This window comes from Crocuta crocuta, unplaced genomic scaffold (assembly GCF_008692635.1).
Source record: "Crocuta crocuta isolate KB4526 unplaced genomic scaffold, BGI_CrCroc_1.0 scaffold3, whole genome shotgun sequence".
Lineage (NCBI taxonomy): Eukaryota > Metazoa > Chordata > Mammalia > Carnivora > Hyaenidae > Crocuta > Crocuta crocuta.
Window position 1 is genome coordinate 13,004,034 of NW_027529934.1, and position 14,855 is coordinate 13,018,888.

General features: G+C 50.8%; 1 protein-coding gene across 1 annotated transcript in view; it reads right to left on the reverse strand.

The window, feature by feature from the left end:
• Positions 1-6,978: 6,978 nt before the first annotated feature.
• The window catches only part of TOR3A (torsin family 3 member A), an 11,627-nt gene continuing 3,750 nt past the window's right edge, over positions 6,979-14,855 (reverse strand). Inside the window, exons 5-7 of the mRNA XM_077763089.1 lie at positions 14,656-14,834; positions 8,372-8,496; positions 6,979-7,928 (exon numbers count right to left, since the gene is read on the reverse strand). Coding sequence (XP_077619215.1) covers positions 7,678-7,928; positions 8,372-8,496; positions 14,656-14,834 — 555 coding nt within the window. The 3' untranslated portion in view covers positions 6,979-7,677. The remainder of the gene's footprint in view (positions 7,929-8,371; positions 8,497-14,655; positions 14,835-14,855) is intronic.

Here is a 14,855-nt window from a genome sequence, read left to right on the forward strand (position 1 = left end):
CTTTGGGCTATCATAGCTTGGGTCCTTTCATGTACAGAGAATATGGTTTCAGCTTAGATTTCTTACATTAAAATGCAGTGTTTTGTGTAGAATACATCTTGATTGTGCTTTACATGAAGTATTTTCTTAAAAGACTTTGTGTAAAATTAAAGTGTGTATATTTTCCTACAGACTTGCATTGTGAATTTCAGAGATCTAGCCTTAAAAATGATTGGCCCTAAGAAATCCATCCAGTGTTTTTTCCAGATGACCACTATACATTGACATCATTATAGGAGAGACCCTTTCCCAGCTCTGATTTTGGGTTTTGAATTCGATTTTTCTTACAATTCAATTGTAATTTGGCTAGTAAAGTAGTGCCCAGTTAATAAAACATGCTGACTTTGCTAAGGCACAGTCTGTATTTATTTGACTAAAGTCATGGAGCTTTTGAGTTTTAAAGGTTACAGTATAGGTAGTGATTAAGAGTTGAGACTCTAAGCCAGTCTAGAAGGCAAGTCATTTAACCTTCCTGAGCCTTAGTTTCCACATTGGAAAACAGGGATAATAATAGTAACTACCTCAGGGTTGTTTGTAAGGATTAAATGAGATAATGTGTGTAAGATACTTAGCTTGAGTGCCTGGCACATAATGAGCACTCCATAAATGTTAACTGCTTTTACTGTTAACACTTAGTCCAGTCGAGTCTTAGCCAGGGATGTGCGGCAGAATCCCTGGGATTTAAGAAACAGTCTGATGGCTCACCCCAGATCGGAATTCCCAGTGGGGTGAGGTCTCAGCAAATGTGCGTTCTAAGAATCCCTCCATGTCTTTCAGATACCCAACATTGCCTGAACACTATCGGTACCCCAACCCCTTATAGCTTAAGAAATTGGAAGAGAGGATGGTTCGGTTATTTGCCCATTTCCTCAATTAATTAGTGGTGGAGCCTAGGCGAGGGTTCAGGTCTCTTGGCTTTCTGGTTGTGGGGGCCTCCCCCCATTCCTGCTGCCTTGTGAGACACTGCAGAGAAAGTGGCTCAGCTAGACAATCAGTCTGCACGGTGCTGCACATGCTCTAAAGCACACGCCCGACACTCTCCGACCTTCAGGGGCTGGAATGTTTAGTAATGGCACCGCTAACAGAGCAGGCCTTCAGCGGAGCTCAGTAATTTAAACAATTATATAGGGTCGTTCTTTTGGACAGACCTCAGCAACACAGCAGTCGTCTGCACTTTGTAATAAAGAAATACCGACTTAAGTTTTAAAAAAAGCTAGTCCTACATTCCTTTTTCTTAAAAACAAAACAACTTTATTCCATATCATTTTAATGACTATGAGATAATGTATATGAAAGCACTTTGAGAAAGTATCAAGTGTAATTTAACTGTAAGGTTGTATTATTAATGCCTGTTTGGAGGATCAAACAGTCTATTAGATGCTGATTGACTTAATAGGCTTTTACCTGTGGGGGACCTGAAAATGCAAATATATAAATAATCACCCCTATAACTTCACGCATTTGTAAATATGAAATTGCTAAATGAATTATGTGCAGGTATAGTGAGTGTTTTTGCTAAAATCGTAGCTCAGTGCCGAATAATTTCAGAAAACTACGGACCAACTTTCTGGTTTAATTATAATCATTAAAAAGTAGTAACGTATACTCACTCCATAACAAGGAAGCTCTTCTAGGGACCTTGAATCGGACAGAATTGAGGCCCTCTTATCTTGGAACATTTGTCCACTACATGTTCAGTCATTTTGCATCCTACATGTGGTGGGAGCGGACTCGTTCCCTGTTGTTGACAGTGTCTTTTTTAACCCATGTCCTGCGTGGTTTTGTTGTTGGGGGTGGGGGGGACAGGGCGGGGTCAGATGGCCGTAGAACCGGTGCACTTTGGGAATTAGTTTTCTAGGATTTCCTGCCAGTTAGAAATGAGCTTGATATTCATCATCTGTGTGTGGTTTTTCTTTTTCTTTTTTTTCCCTAAAATGAGTAGCTAAACACTACTCTCCTGCTAAATCATAAAATACCCAAGAGGAAATTGCATTGGTGGCCACTTGGGAGTTACAGGCACACTGCATTCTGACCTCTCCTGCTCCCTTCCAATGCTTGCTACTGACATCATTGTTACTGTCAGGCTAAGCATCGACTGGTGGTTACATGGGGAGTTCACGTTGGGTTGACAGTGTTGTCTACATTTTTATTCATAAATTTTGGGTTTCATCATCTTGTTTGGCATTAACCTGTTTTACCTGGATTTAGGGTCCATCTCTGTCCCTAAGCATTTGTTTTCTTAAGTAGATGAGTCTCTGGATGTAAATTTCTTAAGAATTAATAGAGCCCAGCTGTCTGTGTCTCCGTCTCCTCTTCTTTCAAGCCAGTAGCTCAGTTCTTCTGCAAGTGTCTGCTTCGGTTTGGAACGTGTGGGAACAGGAAAGCGCCAAGGGAGCTGACACACCCTTCTGACAAAGGCAGGCAGAGGCGGCCCCACAGATGCCCATACCTTCCGCGTGACCACCCAGGAGACTGCTGCCTGCCTCAGCCTCACTGGACAGACAGGAGAGGCCTTGGGCTGGTTCTGAAACCTGTCCTGCTCTCAACAGTCAGGATGCTTACGTCCTTTGGATAGAGTGCCAGTTTTCCAACTCCCGGAGTTTAAGAAAACACATGCAAGGTTTGCTTTTGGCAAGTGCCCGGAGTAACCATTATCGTTACACCTGCTCTGTTAAAGCCGGAATGTCCCTGTCCTTCGCTGCCGTCCTGTAGTACCGGGAAGTGTGGGTGGATTTCAGGGCTGTGGAACGGGCCACCTGTGCAGAGCATCTGCCCAGGTGCCTGTCTTCGCTCCAGTCCCTCTTGTGTGAAGGAGTTTCTGCTCTGGAGCTGCTGTTTTTCATGCCATACCTGAGGTGTGGGTTTCATCTTGAGATAACACGTGCAAGATGCTATTGCCTTCTTTCCTGACTCAGCGCCCTAGATCCAAAGGACAGGAAATTGGGGAGAGCTCCACCCTGGGATAATCAGGGTGGGAAGATTGCATGCTTCTCCCTAGGTGAGAAGCCCAGGCAGGTCACCGTGATTCTAGGCTGGCTTGGAGTGCTAGAGGTCACTCTGAGGATTGTGCCTTCAAAGATGGGTTGTGTGCGTTTTGTGGAGGAAAGACTTGTATGCTGGGTTGATGTTTGCACATTAGTGAGCTAGAACAGGTAGGTGGGTGGCAGTGGCTCAAAGCCCCAGTCAGCAAGAGTCTCTGCTTGAGATGTTCTCTCCACACAGGGTGCTGAAGTGGCAGGCTGCACTTTCTCCGGCCCGCTTGGTCACCTGGGGGAAGGGTGCTCTAACTGGACCCTTCCTGCCCCCAGGTGCACTTCTTTGCTCCTGTGTACAACTATAAATTTGAAATTGTTTACCTCTCTTGGAAAAATTATGTCCTATAAGTCTCCCATTGCTGAGTAATCTGAACACATTAGCAAGGCCGTGGTTAACAGCTCAAGGTCATGGATGGCGTGTGAGCAGATCTAACTTGCAGACCATCTACGGGAAAAAGGGTGTCTCCTTTAAGTCACAAGTTCAGGCTCAACTTTGTTCTCAGACCACACCCCATATATCCTTCTGTGTCTGTTCTGTGAAATTCTTTGTTCATCATGTTACTCATAGGATCAAATTTCTGGGTCCTGCGTGTTACTCCAAGCTACTGAGCTGTACATACAGGCCTCGAGGTCTTGGGAGCATTCCAGTTAATTCTTTAGGACAGCGTGGAGGTGAGGTGTCCAGTGCTAGCAGGTTTTAAGAAGGGAAATAGACGGTATCGTTGGAGCTTGCTTAGATTTGCTTCTGAGCCTCCGGATAAGAGTTTGAAACATCTAATTAGGCCATTAAGTTCAACCATGAACTTCAGTTGGAGAATGGGACTTCTGATTAATTTTCACATTTAAGGATGGTTTTCATCGGTTGTAACATAACAGTAACACAGGGTGCCAGATGAATTTATTCTCGGTTAAGAAGATTCTGTAGGATCGGCAGTGCTTTAGTGCCATCCCTGGGGAATCCCAGATACTGCTCTGCACAGTTCAGAAGTACCATTCCAAGCGCTGAGAGTGGCAAGGATGCCAAGAGACCAAGATGTTTCTGGTAGATGAATGAAGGCCAGGTAAGCCAGCCTTCCTCTGTTTTGACCAGCTGTTTTTCACCGTGGCCACTCTTCTTGGGATTCCGTTATGAGAGAAGTTTTCTGAGATCTTGAGAAATCCCCTTGATTAAGGTGATTGTCTTTCAGAGAAATTAGTATTCAGAAACTAGAAAGGACAATGAGGTTCTCATCTTAGGGTCCTTTAGGGTGTATGTTTGAAAACCCTCATATCTCGGATCCATACAGAGGGCATGTGTGACGTCCACACCCCATTACTGTGTTAAGGAAGGAGGGGCGTAGGTGCAAGAGGAGTTACATCTTTCCCTGTGGTGAACAGAAACAGTGCCCTGCTCTGGTGAACAGGCCGACTGCGCTGTTCACACATGCTCAGAACTCCCCCCGCCCCCGCCCCGCCATCTCCTGGGTAAGCCCCACACTCTTTTTGCAATCTGATTCTTTAATGACTATCGGTGGAGAAACCCAGTTTTATACTCAAGTTTGAACATTTCACGGTAGTTGACAGAACTTTGTCCTAAAATATGTGATTCAGAGTCTTTAAAACTTGTTTAACGTTTATACCAAAGGTCACGCCCTACAGTTGTATGCATGGTGGGTGCACAGAAGGTGAGGTCCGGAGGGCCTGACACTGTGTGTGTTACTAAGGGGACACAGTGAGACAATATGGGATTTAATTGAAAACACATCAATCATGGGTCACACTACCAGTGTTGTTGGGTATTTGTTCTTGTAGTGTATGTTCAGGTGTTTTGTTTTTCTAATTTAATTATCTCACCGTGTTGTCTGACTGTGAACTGCTAACAGTGTTAAACTTGATGTAAATAAATGAGGCCCTTGAAAGGGGAGTGCTGTCTGCCTGTTGTCTCACAAGGCTTGCCAACTTGTGTTTTATTTTAAATAAAGGTTGCAATATTTTATTGGCAATGTAGGCTTGTGATCGGAGTGTTTCATAATTTTACCTGAGAGCAAATCTGCGCAGAATTTATCTTTCTCTGCAATGAAATTGATGTCTGTAAGGGAAAGAAGCCGATTTTAGTGACCTCCCTCTGGCACAGTCACCCTCTCTGGGAGTGAACACTCATTCTCTGATGGGTTACGCTCCTTGGAAATGGCCAGAGACATCATCCGGAGCCCGGCAGCTTCATAAGGTGGGTAACGTGTGTGCGTACGTGTATCTAACGTGAGCTGTGAAGTGAGCTGAGCCTTCGTTCTGTCAAAGTCCATTTTGAGGCCAACTCCAGATAAATTCTAAAACTGTTTTTGCAGGTCGTGTGGAATGTCACAGGTCTTCAGTTTTTTTAAAAACACGAGTCCCCGTTGGGATTAGGTAGGGGCAAGCTGTGTGCAGGTGGTGCCCATGCGGGGCCGGGTGCGGAGGCTGTCGAGCCTCTGCTTACGCGCCCTCACGCTCCAGCTTCAGTCCTCCTCTCGTGCCCGGTTTTGGCCACGGTGGGAAATCTCGTTTTAGAGAATCCCGAGGAGAACCTTCCATTGGGATTTTTCCCTCCTGGAGAAGCGGTCATATTTTGCGGAGCCGATGCTGGGGTAGTGGCTGAGGAAAGCCGCGTTGGGGAGGAGTCATGAAAGCGCAGGAGCTGGGGTGGGGCCCCCCGGGCCGCACCCCTCCAGCACACCCCTCAGGGCCTGCAGTCCTTGTCTAGTGAACGAAGACCGAAGACCGAGCTCACCAGGTCGAAGTGCTCATGTTAGAGTCGTGCTAAAGATTGCCCGAGGGAACGGCTTCGAAGGGCTCAGCACAGGGCACCGCCCGTGGGCCCTTCTCAGGTGTCCGTTTCCTACTGCTTCAGGGGCGACGACTAGGACGGGGGTGGGGGAAGGCCCAGCCGGGGCTTTGCGTGTGGTGCCAGCCGATGGCCATTTTACTAGATTTTACTTTATTCTTCAACACCAAAGCACTGTGTCCTGAGCACTTTATAAGGATGAACTCATTTTATCCTGACAGTGACCCTGTGAGGTAAGTGCAGTGATGTCACTTCCGCACAAGTAGAAACCAGAGTCTGACTGCAGTTCTCAGCTTTCTGTGGTCTCTGCGGTGTCATGGTGGTGAGTGGCTGAGCCACGGCACTCGGGCCTGGCTGGCTCCAGAGAAGCGGTCAGAACCACAGCGTTCTGCCGCCTGTCGTGGGCCCCGAGCTGAGGGAGGGTCAGAGCCTGTATGTATCTACGACATCGCACACGGCTAGTCGCCGTGTCAGCCGTCCTGTGGCTCTAAAACAAGAGTGTACCTTGTAGAGTGTGCGCTGCCAGGGCGTAGAGCTGGGGTCGCAGCGGGATCAGGTGGCCTGCATCTTCCTCCCGAGATGCTCCAGACTGAGCCAAGGAGCCGGGGGCTAAAACTGACCCCCTCCCCCCTTTTACTGTGCAGTGAGGCCGAGCTCATTTCGGTCCCATAGGTGGTGAGAGAATGTTGCTTTACTCACGTATTTGAGTGCTGAGATTGGGATGTGGCTCAGGCTGGGTACCCCCGAACCTTGAGAGCCTTGAGTAAATGAGTGCAGTACAGTGTTAAATGGGAGAGAGATAGAGTGTCTATTGTTCCAGGGCTAAAGGGAAGAGGGTTGGGGAGGGCTTTAAATAAGAAGGGATGCTTGAGGTGATGACAAATGTAAGGAGCAGAGACCCGTGTGCAATTCCAGAAAAGTGAAGGAACCAAGAGAAAGGAAGAGACCCAAAACTCACACTCCATGGGCCAGAAGCAGTGTACGCATTTATATGTGACCATTCAAACCTCAAAAATGACTTTCTTTTTATAGCTGGGAGCCCGGGACTGACGTATTCATACCCAAGAGCAAGACGCTGTGAGAGCCTCTTCAGCAAGAGGTTGAAATGACCCAGCTCAGCCGGCCAGGCAGTCGCCTGTGAGCGCCGGCACGCACTCCCTCTCAGCCCGCCCGGCAGTAGGACCTCCTTTTGGAATGTTGCTGGGTGAGCATGATTACTCGGTCTCAGTAAGAAAGCAGGCTGCGGGTTCTAGGAAAATACAGTGTTTTAATTTTTACATATGACACAGGCGTGTCAGAGCCCCTAACTTAAATTTTTCTTTTAGATTTACAAGAGAATTAGTCATAACCTATGCTGACATTTATATACATGAAAATTCTTCCTCTGTGTACTACTTCTTTCAGTCTGAGGCTCTTTGCTCATTTGCTCACAGAAGCTGCCCAGCTTCCCTCTGGGAACAACTCTAAAACTAAGCCACCCATCCCGCAAACCTGAGCAGCTGAATTGTCCCCTTCCCTGTCACCATGGCTCCCACAGGCGTCTGCAGGCAAAAGCTGAGATGTTCGTGTGCGCTTGGCATTTATCATGCACGTGGCTTTCTCCGGCCACCTGGCCCACGTTTTAGGATGCGGCTTTTTAAGGCACCAAGGGACTGAAAGAACTGGCTTTGCTTCTGTTTTAAGGCTTTCCTTCTTTACCTCATGTGGGTGAGTGACCTCTGGAGGCCAGCCTGCCCGACAGGCCCCAGGGCCCTGTTAGTGGGGGGCAGGCAGCTTCTGGAAGTCTTCCTCTTCCTCTAGCCATCAAGGCAGGAAGTAGTTAATTCTGTGGGAAACAGACTTGCAGCCCTGCGCAGAGAAGAGTTGCTCTTCCTTAGGGACATACACCATCATCTTGGCAACTTGGTCCAGCGCCGCCTCTGTGTAGACGAGCTCCTGGCTCAGGAAGGCGTCGCGTGCACACAGCCTCACGTGGTGGTACTCCAGCGGCAGGAAGGGGACGAAGAAGTCAATCAGATTTTCTTTGACAAGATGGCTGTGGCCAAAGCCACTGTCTGAAATCAAGACCAGAGTTACATGGCGTCTGCCCTGGGGCCGACCCCACCTGCAGTTGTAAAGTGTCCCCAGGCGTAAAGCGTGTGTCAGGATCCACACAGCTGTGTAGGAGTTTTAGGGACCGTGTGCCGCAGGTGAGGGAGGGCAGCACTGCAGGCTTACAGTTTCGTCGGGCAGCAGAAAGGGGGGGGCTGGGGGTGTGAACCTCTGAGCTCACAGACTCTTGCTCAGGCTCCACAGGCTTCTCTGACCCCCGCCTGGATTCCCAGGGCCGGGCAACTACTCTCACAGCATTTTCAGACAAGGAGTTCAGCTTTTTTGGACTCTCTTGTGCCTATTTGGAGTGGCCAACGAGATGATGACCGTGTGTCCTCTGTGCCTTGTCAACCCCAGAAGCCACATCCCCCCACCTACGGCTTCTGTGAGGCCGGGAGCCCGTTACCTGTGGACTTGGCAATCTCGGCCTGGAGCTGGGGCCCCAAGTGTTCCAGCTTAATGTCCTCCCGGGACCACCCGGCCTTCAGCAGATTCAGGACAGCCTCATTGATGACGCTGCCTCCCAGGTTACTGGAAGAAATAAGGACTTGTTGACAAATACTATTATGAGAACTTGATCTCGCTAAAGCCACTGCCCCGGTGACTGGAAGAATGGAGGTCAAGGGGCCTCTCCCTCTCCAGGGGATCTTGTCACCACCCAGAGTCTGCACAGAAGACCTTGTCCTTCAGGGGGAGCAGGAGGCTTCTGAGCCCAAGCAGAGGCATGAAGGTAGGCGAGGCCAGCGTGGGGAGGCCTGTCTGCCACACCCACACCCTTAGCTCTAAGCCGAGGGGAACGGCTGGAGGGGGGTAGGCGGGTGCACTGACCTGCTCTGCTTTCCTTCATAATAAGATCATTCTAGGGCCACAGAGGGTGGACTGAAGACCTGCGATGGCTGCAGAAGGCAGGTCCGGGAGTTGTTTAGAGGTAGAAGGGTTTAAGAGTTAGCTTAGGAGGCCCAACTGTCGAGCCCCTGTGACGGATGTGAGGGAAAGGAGGCCATCAAAGAACACAAGCACGTGCCGTGAGCTGCTTGCTTCCCCGGCCGCTGACAAGTGGAGTGAATATAGAAGGGTGGTGACGAAAACTCGGATCTACGCCCACGAGTGTTTTAAATTTGCCCTTGATCTCTCCAGGGTTTGGGATCTCACTAGGCAACTGGAATTATGGGTCTGAAGCAGACTGGGTTAGAGAGATGCCGGAGGAAGAGGAGAGGATATCAGAGCCACTGCCCGGGAGCTGGGAGCACTTTCTCCGAGACCCCCAGCCTCACCTCCCTCCCCACGTGCTTCTCCCTTCGCTAGGCCCAGGCCCACAGCTTCCCAGGCCTTCCAGAGGGCGGGGGAAGCTCGACGCTCTCCTCATGAAGCTGACTCGGTCACTCACAGCCACATTAACCCATTTGCTTGCGTGTTTAGCATCGGAGTGGCTCCTGTGCCAGGCTCCGTGTGACCCTCCGGGATACAGAGGGGGGCCGAGTGCATCTCTCCCTCCCTGTCCGCCTCTGCCCATGGGTAAGCCAGGACTGCCCAGTGACCCCCCGTGCCTCCTTCCTCGGAGGGGCCAGCGTGCCCCTCACAGCCAGGCTTTTTCCCAGGCCTGAGTCCTAGCTGCAGGGCCCCGCCCCCACACCCCACACCCACCAGGCAGCTCGTCTACACCTGCAAGTGATCGCGATTGCATCAGCGAAAGCAAGAGCCTTCCCCTGCCAAGGGACTGCCCCATCCTGCACCCCCAACCCCTGCGAGGGGAGGCAGGTGCACATGTGCACGGGTGCAGGGCAGATAGCGGGAGAGGAGGGGGAGTCCCTCGTGGAGCCCCAGCACAGTGCATATCAGGTGCTCAATAAACGTTTATGAAATAAATGAACGTTTGTGCATGTTTGTCTATACTGTTTCCATCTCCCTTCCGAAATTCTCTTGTTCCATAGCCAGTGTCGTCGTCCTCTGCGAGGGGCATTTCTCTGTGACATGGGCCCCTTCTCTCTGCACCACGCCCACCCCTTCAGCTCCTCATTAGATGCTGCTGCCTGCCCAGAGCGCCCCGGGCCCCTCCACACCATGCCAATTGCTAATAGGTCTTTCCTAAGAAGAGAGAGAAACTCCACTCAGTTATTAACCCGTCAGAGCCTTAGTTTCCTCGGTTGTAAAATAAGAGAACTGGACCAACTTAAGATCCCCCCGAGGTCACCCTAGGTTCAACAGTCCATGAATAAACATTTCTATACGTGTCCTCTGCGCCCTGGGGTGCGAGGCCCTTGATCCCATGAGCGACTTACATTATTTTAAGTCTTTAAAAAGCCCTCTCTGTTGTTTCCCTGACCACAGCCACGAACTCCCCTTTCAGCTCACGGCGTCACCCAGGAGAGGACACGCACCCCCGCGAGAGCGCCATGGCCCCGCTCCGGCCCGCGCTCCGCCTGGTGGAAGCAGGAAGCGGGAGCGAGCCATCCGCCCTGCCCCCGCCTGCCACCCAGGACACCCCGCCACCGCAGATGCCCCCCCGGGGGCGGGTCTGCAGAGCCACCAGCGCCTTACTTCAAACAGCAGGCGTAGGGTTTTCTTCAGGATTCAGCTACGGGCCTTAAACAGTGGAACTTGTCCCCAGCCGCAGCTTGAATCAGCTGTGCCTTTCTTCTGAGCCCAAGGGCCCTCCGCACCGGGGTGAGGCCACCACAGACACCGGGTCCAGACTCCGATGCTGTCCTCCCCCTCCCATCCCTGGGACACAGACGGTCCCGACTTCCAACTTCTCCACTTCACCACGGTGCAAACGCAGCAAGCATTCAGAAGACAGTACTTTGAATCTTGATCTTTCCCTCGGCTGGGGACGCGGGCAGATCCCTACCCGTGACGCTGGGCCGCGGCTCGCAGCGAGCCACCTGGTCACTAGGGCCCACAACCGATACCCTCCCAGCCATTCTGCGCCCCTACGAGCCCGCCGTTTCCGCCCGTGCGGTGCTCATCAGGTACCCGGGACGGGCAGCACTTTATTGGACGGCGTTGCCCCGCGGCGGGCTAGCGTGTGCTGCGAGCAAGGTCAGCGCGGGCTGGGCTAAGCCACAGTGTCTGGTGGGTTCGGCGTGTCGAATACGTTTTCAATTTACGATGAGCTTATTGGGACAGAATCCCATGGTGGGCTGAGGAAGAGCTAGCTGTACCTGAAAGCGGAGGGGGTTTAGAAGCACTGCTTCCTGGACCCCCAGAGGCAGGAGTGGGGAGGGCGCTGAGCTGCACGGTCAGCCTGGCTGACCTGAGGGCTCCGGGCAGTGGGCGGCCAGGCCTGTCCAGGACCACTGACGCTCCGAGGCTGGGCACAGGCCTGCAGCAGAGCCACCGGCGCTGGGGACCACGCCCTTGTCACAGGTGTGCACCCTCCTCCCCAGAGGGGTCCCTGACAACCGGCATGGCCTCTCCATCCGCCAGCAATGGGGGCCCACGCGCTTTTCCCTGGTGACTCTCTCGTCAGGCCCCGCTGCCACCCCAACCTTATCTCCACTCACTGGTGACCGCGTAGCCTCGGACGGTGCACAAAGGCCAGGTCATTAGGGGAGAGGGCAGGGCTAGGGGGGACTGGGGCACCGCAGGCAGGTCGATGACCAAAATACTCTAAAGACAAATGTTTGCCTAGAGACTGCAAGGTCACCTGGGTCAGGAAAATCAGGAAATCCTGGCAAGGGTTTTCCAGGCTGAGAACTGAGTGGGAAAGTCAGTGCCCTGGCACTGGGGCTCCGGTCAGAAAAATGTCCACTTTTCTCTCTCCTTTTAAAATCCTCTTGGGACAACCCCCCCCCGCCGCCCCCGGGCACTGTAGTGTCCCGTAAGCCTGAATTCCAGAGCCGGAAGGGCTTTCCAGCCACACACCGAACTCCCGCCCTGGCCGCAGTCTTGCCTGGCTCCGTGGTGCCCCGTGGGACCACAGTGAGACAAGAACTGCCTTCCACGCCCCGCCCCCTGACACACTCCAGGCTGGGTGAGAAACCAGACTCCCTACCTCTCACTTTCACACCCAACACTGAAGAAGATCCCCTAGCAAGCGTGTACTGGCCTGCCCAAGGTGCGGAGAACCTTGTACCTTGTAGTGGCTGCTTGTGAAGCCTTTCAGGTTGGGCCAGCAGGGACCCAAACTTGAGTGCTAACAGACCTTGGGCGGGACTTTCCCAGCTGGAGCCACCATAAAGAGAGAGGATTGAACAAGCTGATTTCTCAATTCACTTTTTACAAAGCCATTTCCAGAGCATACAGGCAAACCACACAGGAAGTACAATATAAAGGTCAAGTTCAGAGTCCTACCTGTCCAGGCTGCAAATCTCAACACAGGTATGAGAGCATGAGCTTTTCATTCAACACATCATACCCTGAATTTCAGGCCAGTGACTTCCCCTCATGATCCCAGAAGAAACAGACCTTCCAAGGCTGGAGAAAGATCGATGTGGCCATGCTGGACTTAGTGGCAAACCACCCTCCACCTGAGTCTCCCTTGGGGTTTCTCAAGGGTAGTTTGTACCTAATTTTCAACAAATGTGCTGATTTGAGAACGCAATGCCCTTTTAAGAAGGGACTCACAAGGGGCGCCCGGGTGGCTTAGTCAGTTAAGCNTTTAAAAAATATTTTAAAAAGAAAAGGGACTCACAATATGTGAATTATATTCCAAGTTTCATTACAAAGCCATGATAATCAAAACAGTATGGTATTAGCATAAAAACAGACACATAGATCAGTGGAACAAAAGAGCCCAGAACTAAAACCCAAGCATATATGGTCAATTAACTTATGACAAAGGAGGCAAGAGTAACAATGGAGAAAGGACAGGCTCTTCAATAAATGGTGTTGGGAAAACTGAACAGCCACATACACAAGAATGAAAACCCAGTTGTCCATTTTCATACCTTGCACCATACCCCCAAAATTAACTCAAAATGGATTAGATACAATGTGAGACCTGAAACCATAAAACTCTTAGAAGAAAACAGGTAGTAAGCTCTCGAACATCAGTCTTGGCAATGATTTTTTTGGATGTGACACCAAAAGCAAAAATAAGTGGGACTACATCGAACAAAAAAATTCTGCATAGATAGCAAAGGAAACCAACAAAAGGAAACGGCAACCTACTAAATGGGAGAAAACATTGGAAAGTCATTACCTGGTAAGGGTTAATATCCAAAAAATACAAAGAGTCATAACAGAGGCACCTGGATGGCTCAGTCAGTTAAGTGTCCAACCCTTGATTTTGGCTCAGGTCATGATCTCCTGGTTCTTAAAATCGAGCCCCATGTCAAGCTATACACTGTCAGCATGGAGCCTTGTTGGGATTCTCTCCCTTTCTGTCTCAAAATAAGCAAACATACATTAAAAAAAAAAAAAAGCTCATATGACTCAATAGCAAAAAGAATCTGATTAAAAATTCTGAAAGATCTGAAAGAACATCTTTCGAAGGAAGACATACAGGTGGCCAACAGGTACGTGAAAAGGTGAACACCGCTCATCATCAGGAGAAAGCTACTCAAGGGCNCTGTTAGAACGACTATAACCAAAAAAAGACAGGCAATAACAAGCATAACTGCGGATGTGGAGAAAAGGGACCCCTTGTGCACTGCTGGTGGGATGCAGATTGATGCAGATGCTACAGGAAACACTACGGAGGCTCCTCAAAAAGCTAAAGGTAGAATTATATATGATCCAGCAATTCCACTTCTGAGTATTTATCCCAAGATAACGAAAATATTTAAAAAGATATACCTGCCCCCATGTTCACGGCAGCATTATTTACAACAGCCACAATATGGAAACCTAAATGTCCATTGGTGGATGGATGACAAAAATGGGCCCCCCCCATACACAATGGAATATTATTCATGAAATTCCATAGATTTCCTAATGAAATCTTGCCCCTTGGAACAACATGGACGGACCTTGAGGGCATCATGCTAGATGAAGTAAGTCAGAGAAAGACAAATATCGTATGATCTCACTCGTATGTGAAATCTTCAAACAACAGCAAGAACAACAACAAACCAAGCTCACAGATACCAAGAACAGATGGGAGGTTGCCAGAGGTCAAGGCCAATGAACAATGAATCAGTCGCGGGACGTAGAGAACTGCCCGACAACCATAGTTAACAGTGCGGCCCTGCATATGATAGGTGCTGACGTTAGATCTTGAAAGTTCTCGTCACAGGAAAAAAGCGGAATTGTGCATGGTGACGGGGGTAACTAGACTTCCTGCAACCATTTCGCAACACAGGTATACACAAACAGCGAGTCCCCCTGTGCTCCTGAAACTAATGCTATATGCCAATCATACGTCAAAAACAAATCCCCTAAATGCCCTTCTAAGGGGATCCCCCGTGTGAGTGGTCCCTCCCTGAGGAGGCCATGGACTAACCGGGGGGTCCAAGGGCAGCCTCCCCACCCTCACACAGCCGTGGGAGAGGACAGATGAGTGAACGGTGGCCGCTGCCAACAGTGGGGGGTGAGGGGTGGGAGTCAGAGTCCTTCCTCAGCGGGCAGGATCGGGGCAGGCCCCAGACCTGGCGCCCCCAGCCCACCCCGGCCCCGGCCCAAGCAGCTGGGCGTCTGTCCGCTCCACGGAAGCGTGTGCTCGTTTCCCTNCGCAAGCCCGGCAGGTGCAGCCCCGGGGCCGAGGGCTCTCCCTCCCCTTACCCAGCCCTCCTGTTCCTCACATCTCACCTGAGAAAGAGAAAGATGGTTCTCCGGGACTCGCCCCTGGGGTTCTCGGGGGCCTGGCCTTCCAGGTGTGGCCGGAGGGCCTCCAGCAGTTCCGGGTGCAGCTTCTCGGCCTCGTCGAAAATGAACAGGGTCTGGGGGCAGCGCTCCTGAGTCTTCCCCACCTGACTTGTCAGCTGCCCCTGCACGGAATACAGGGGGCC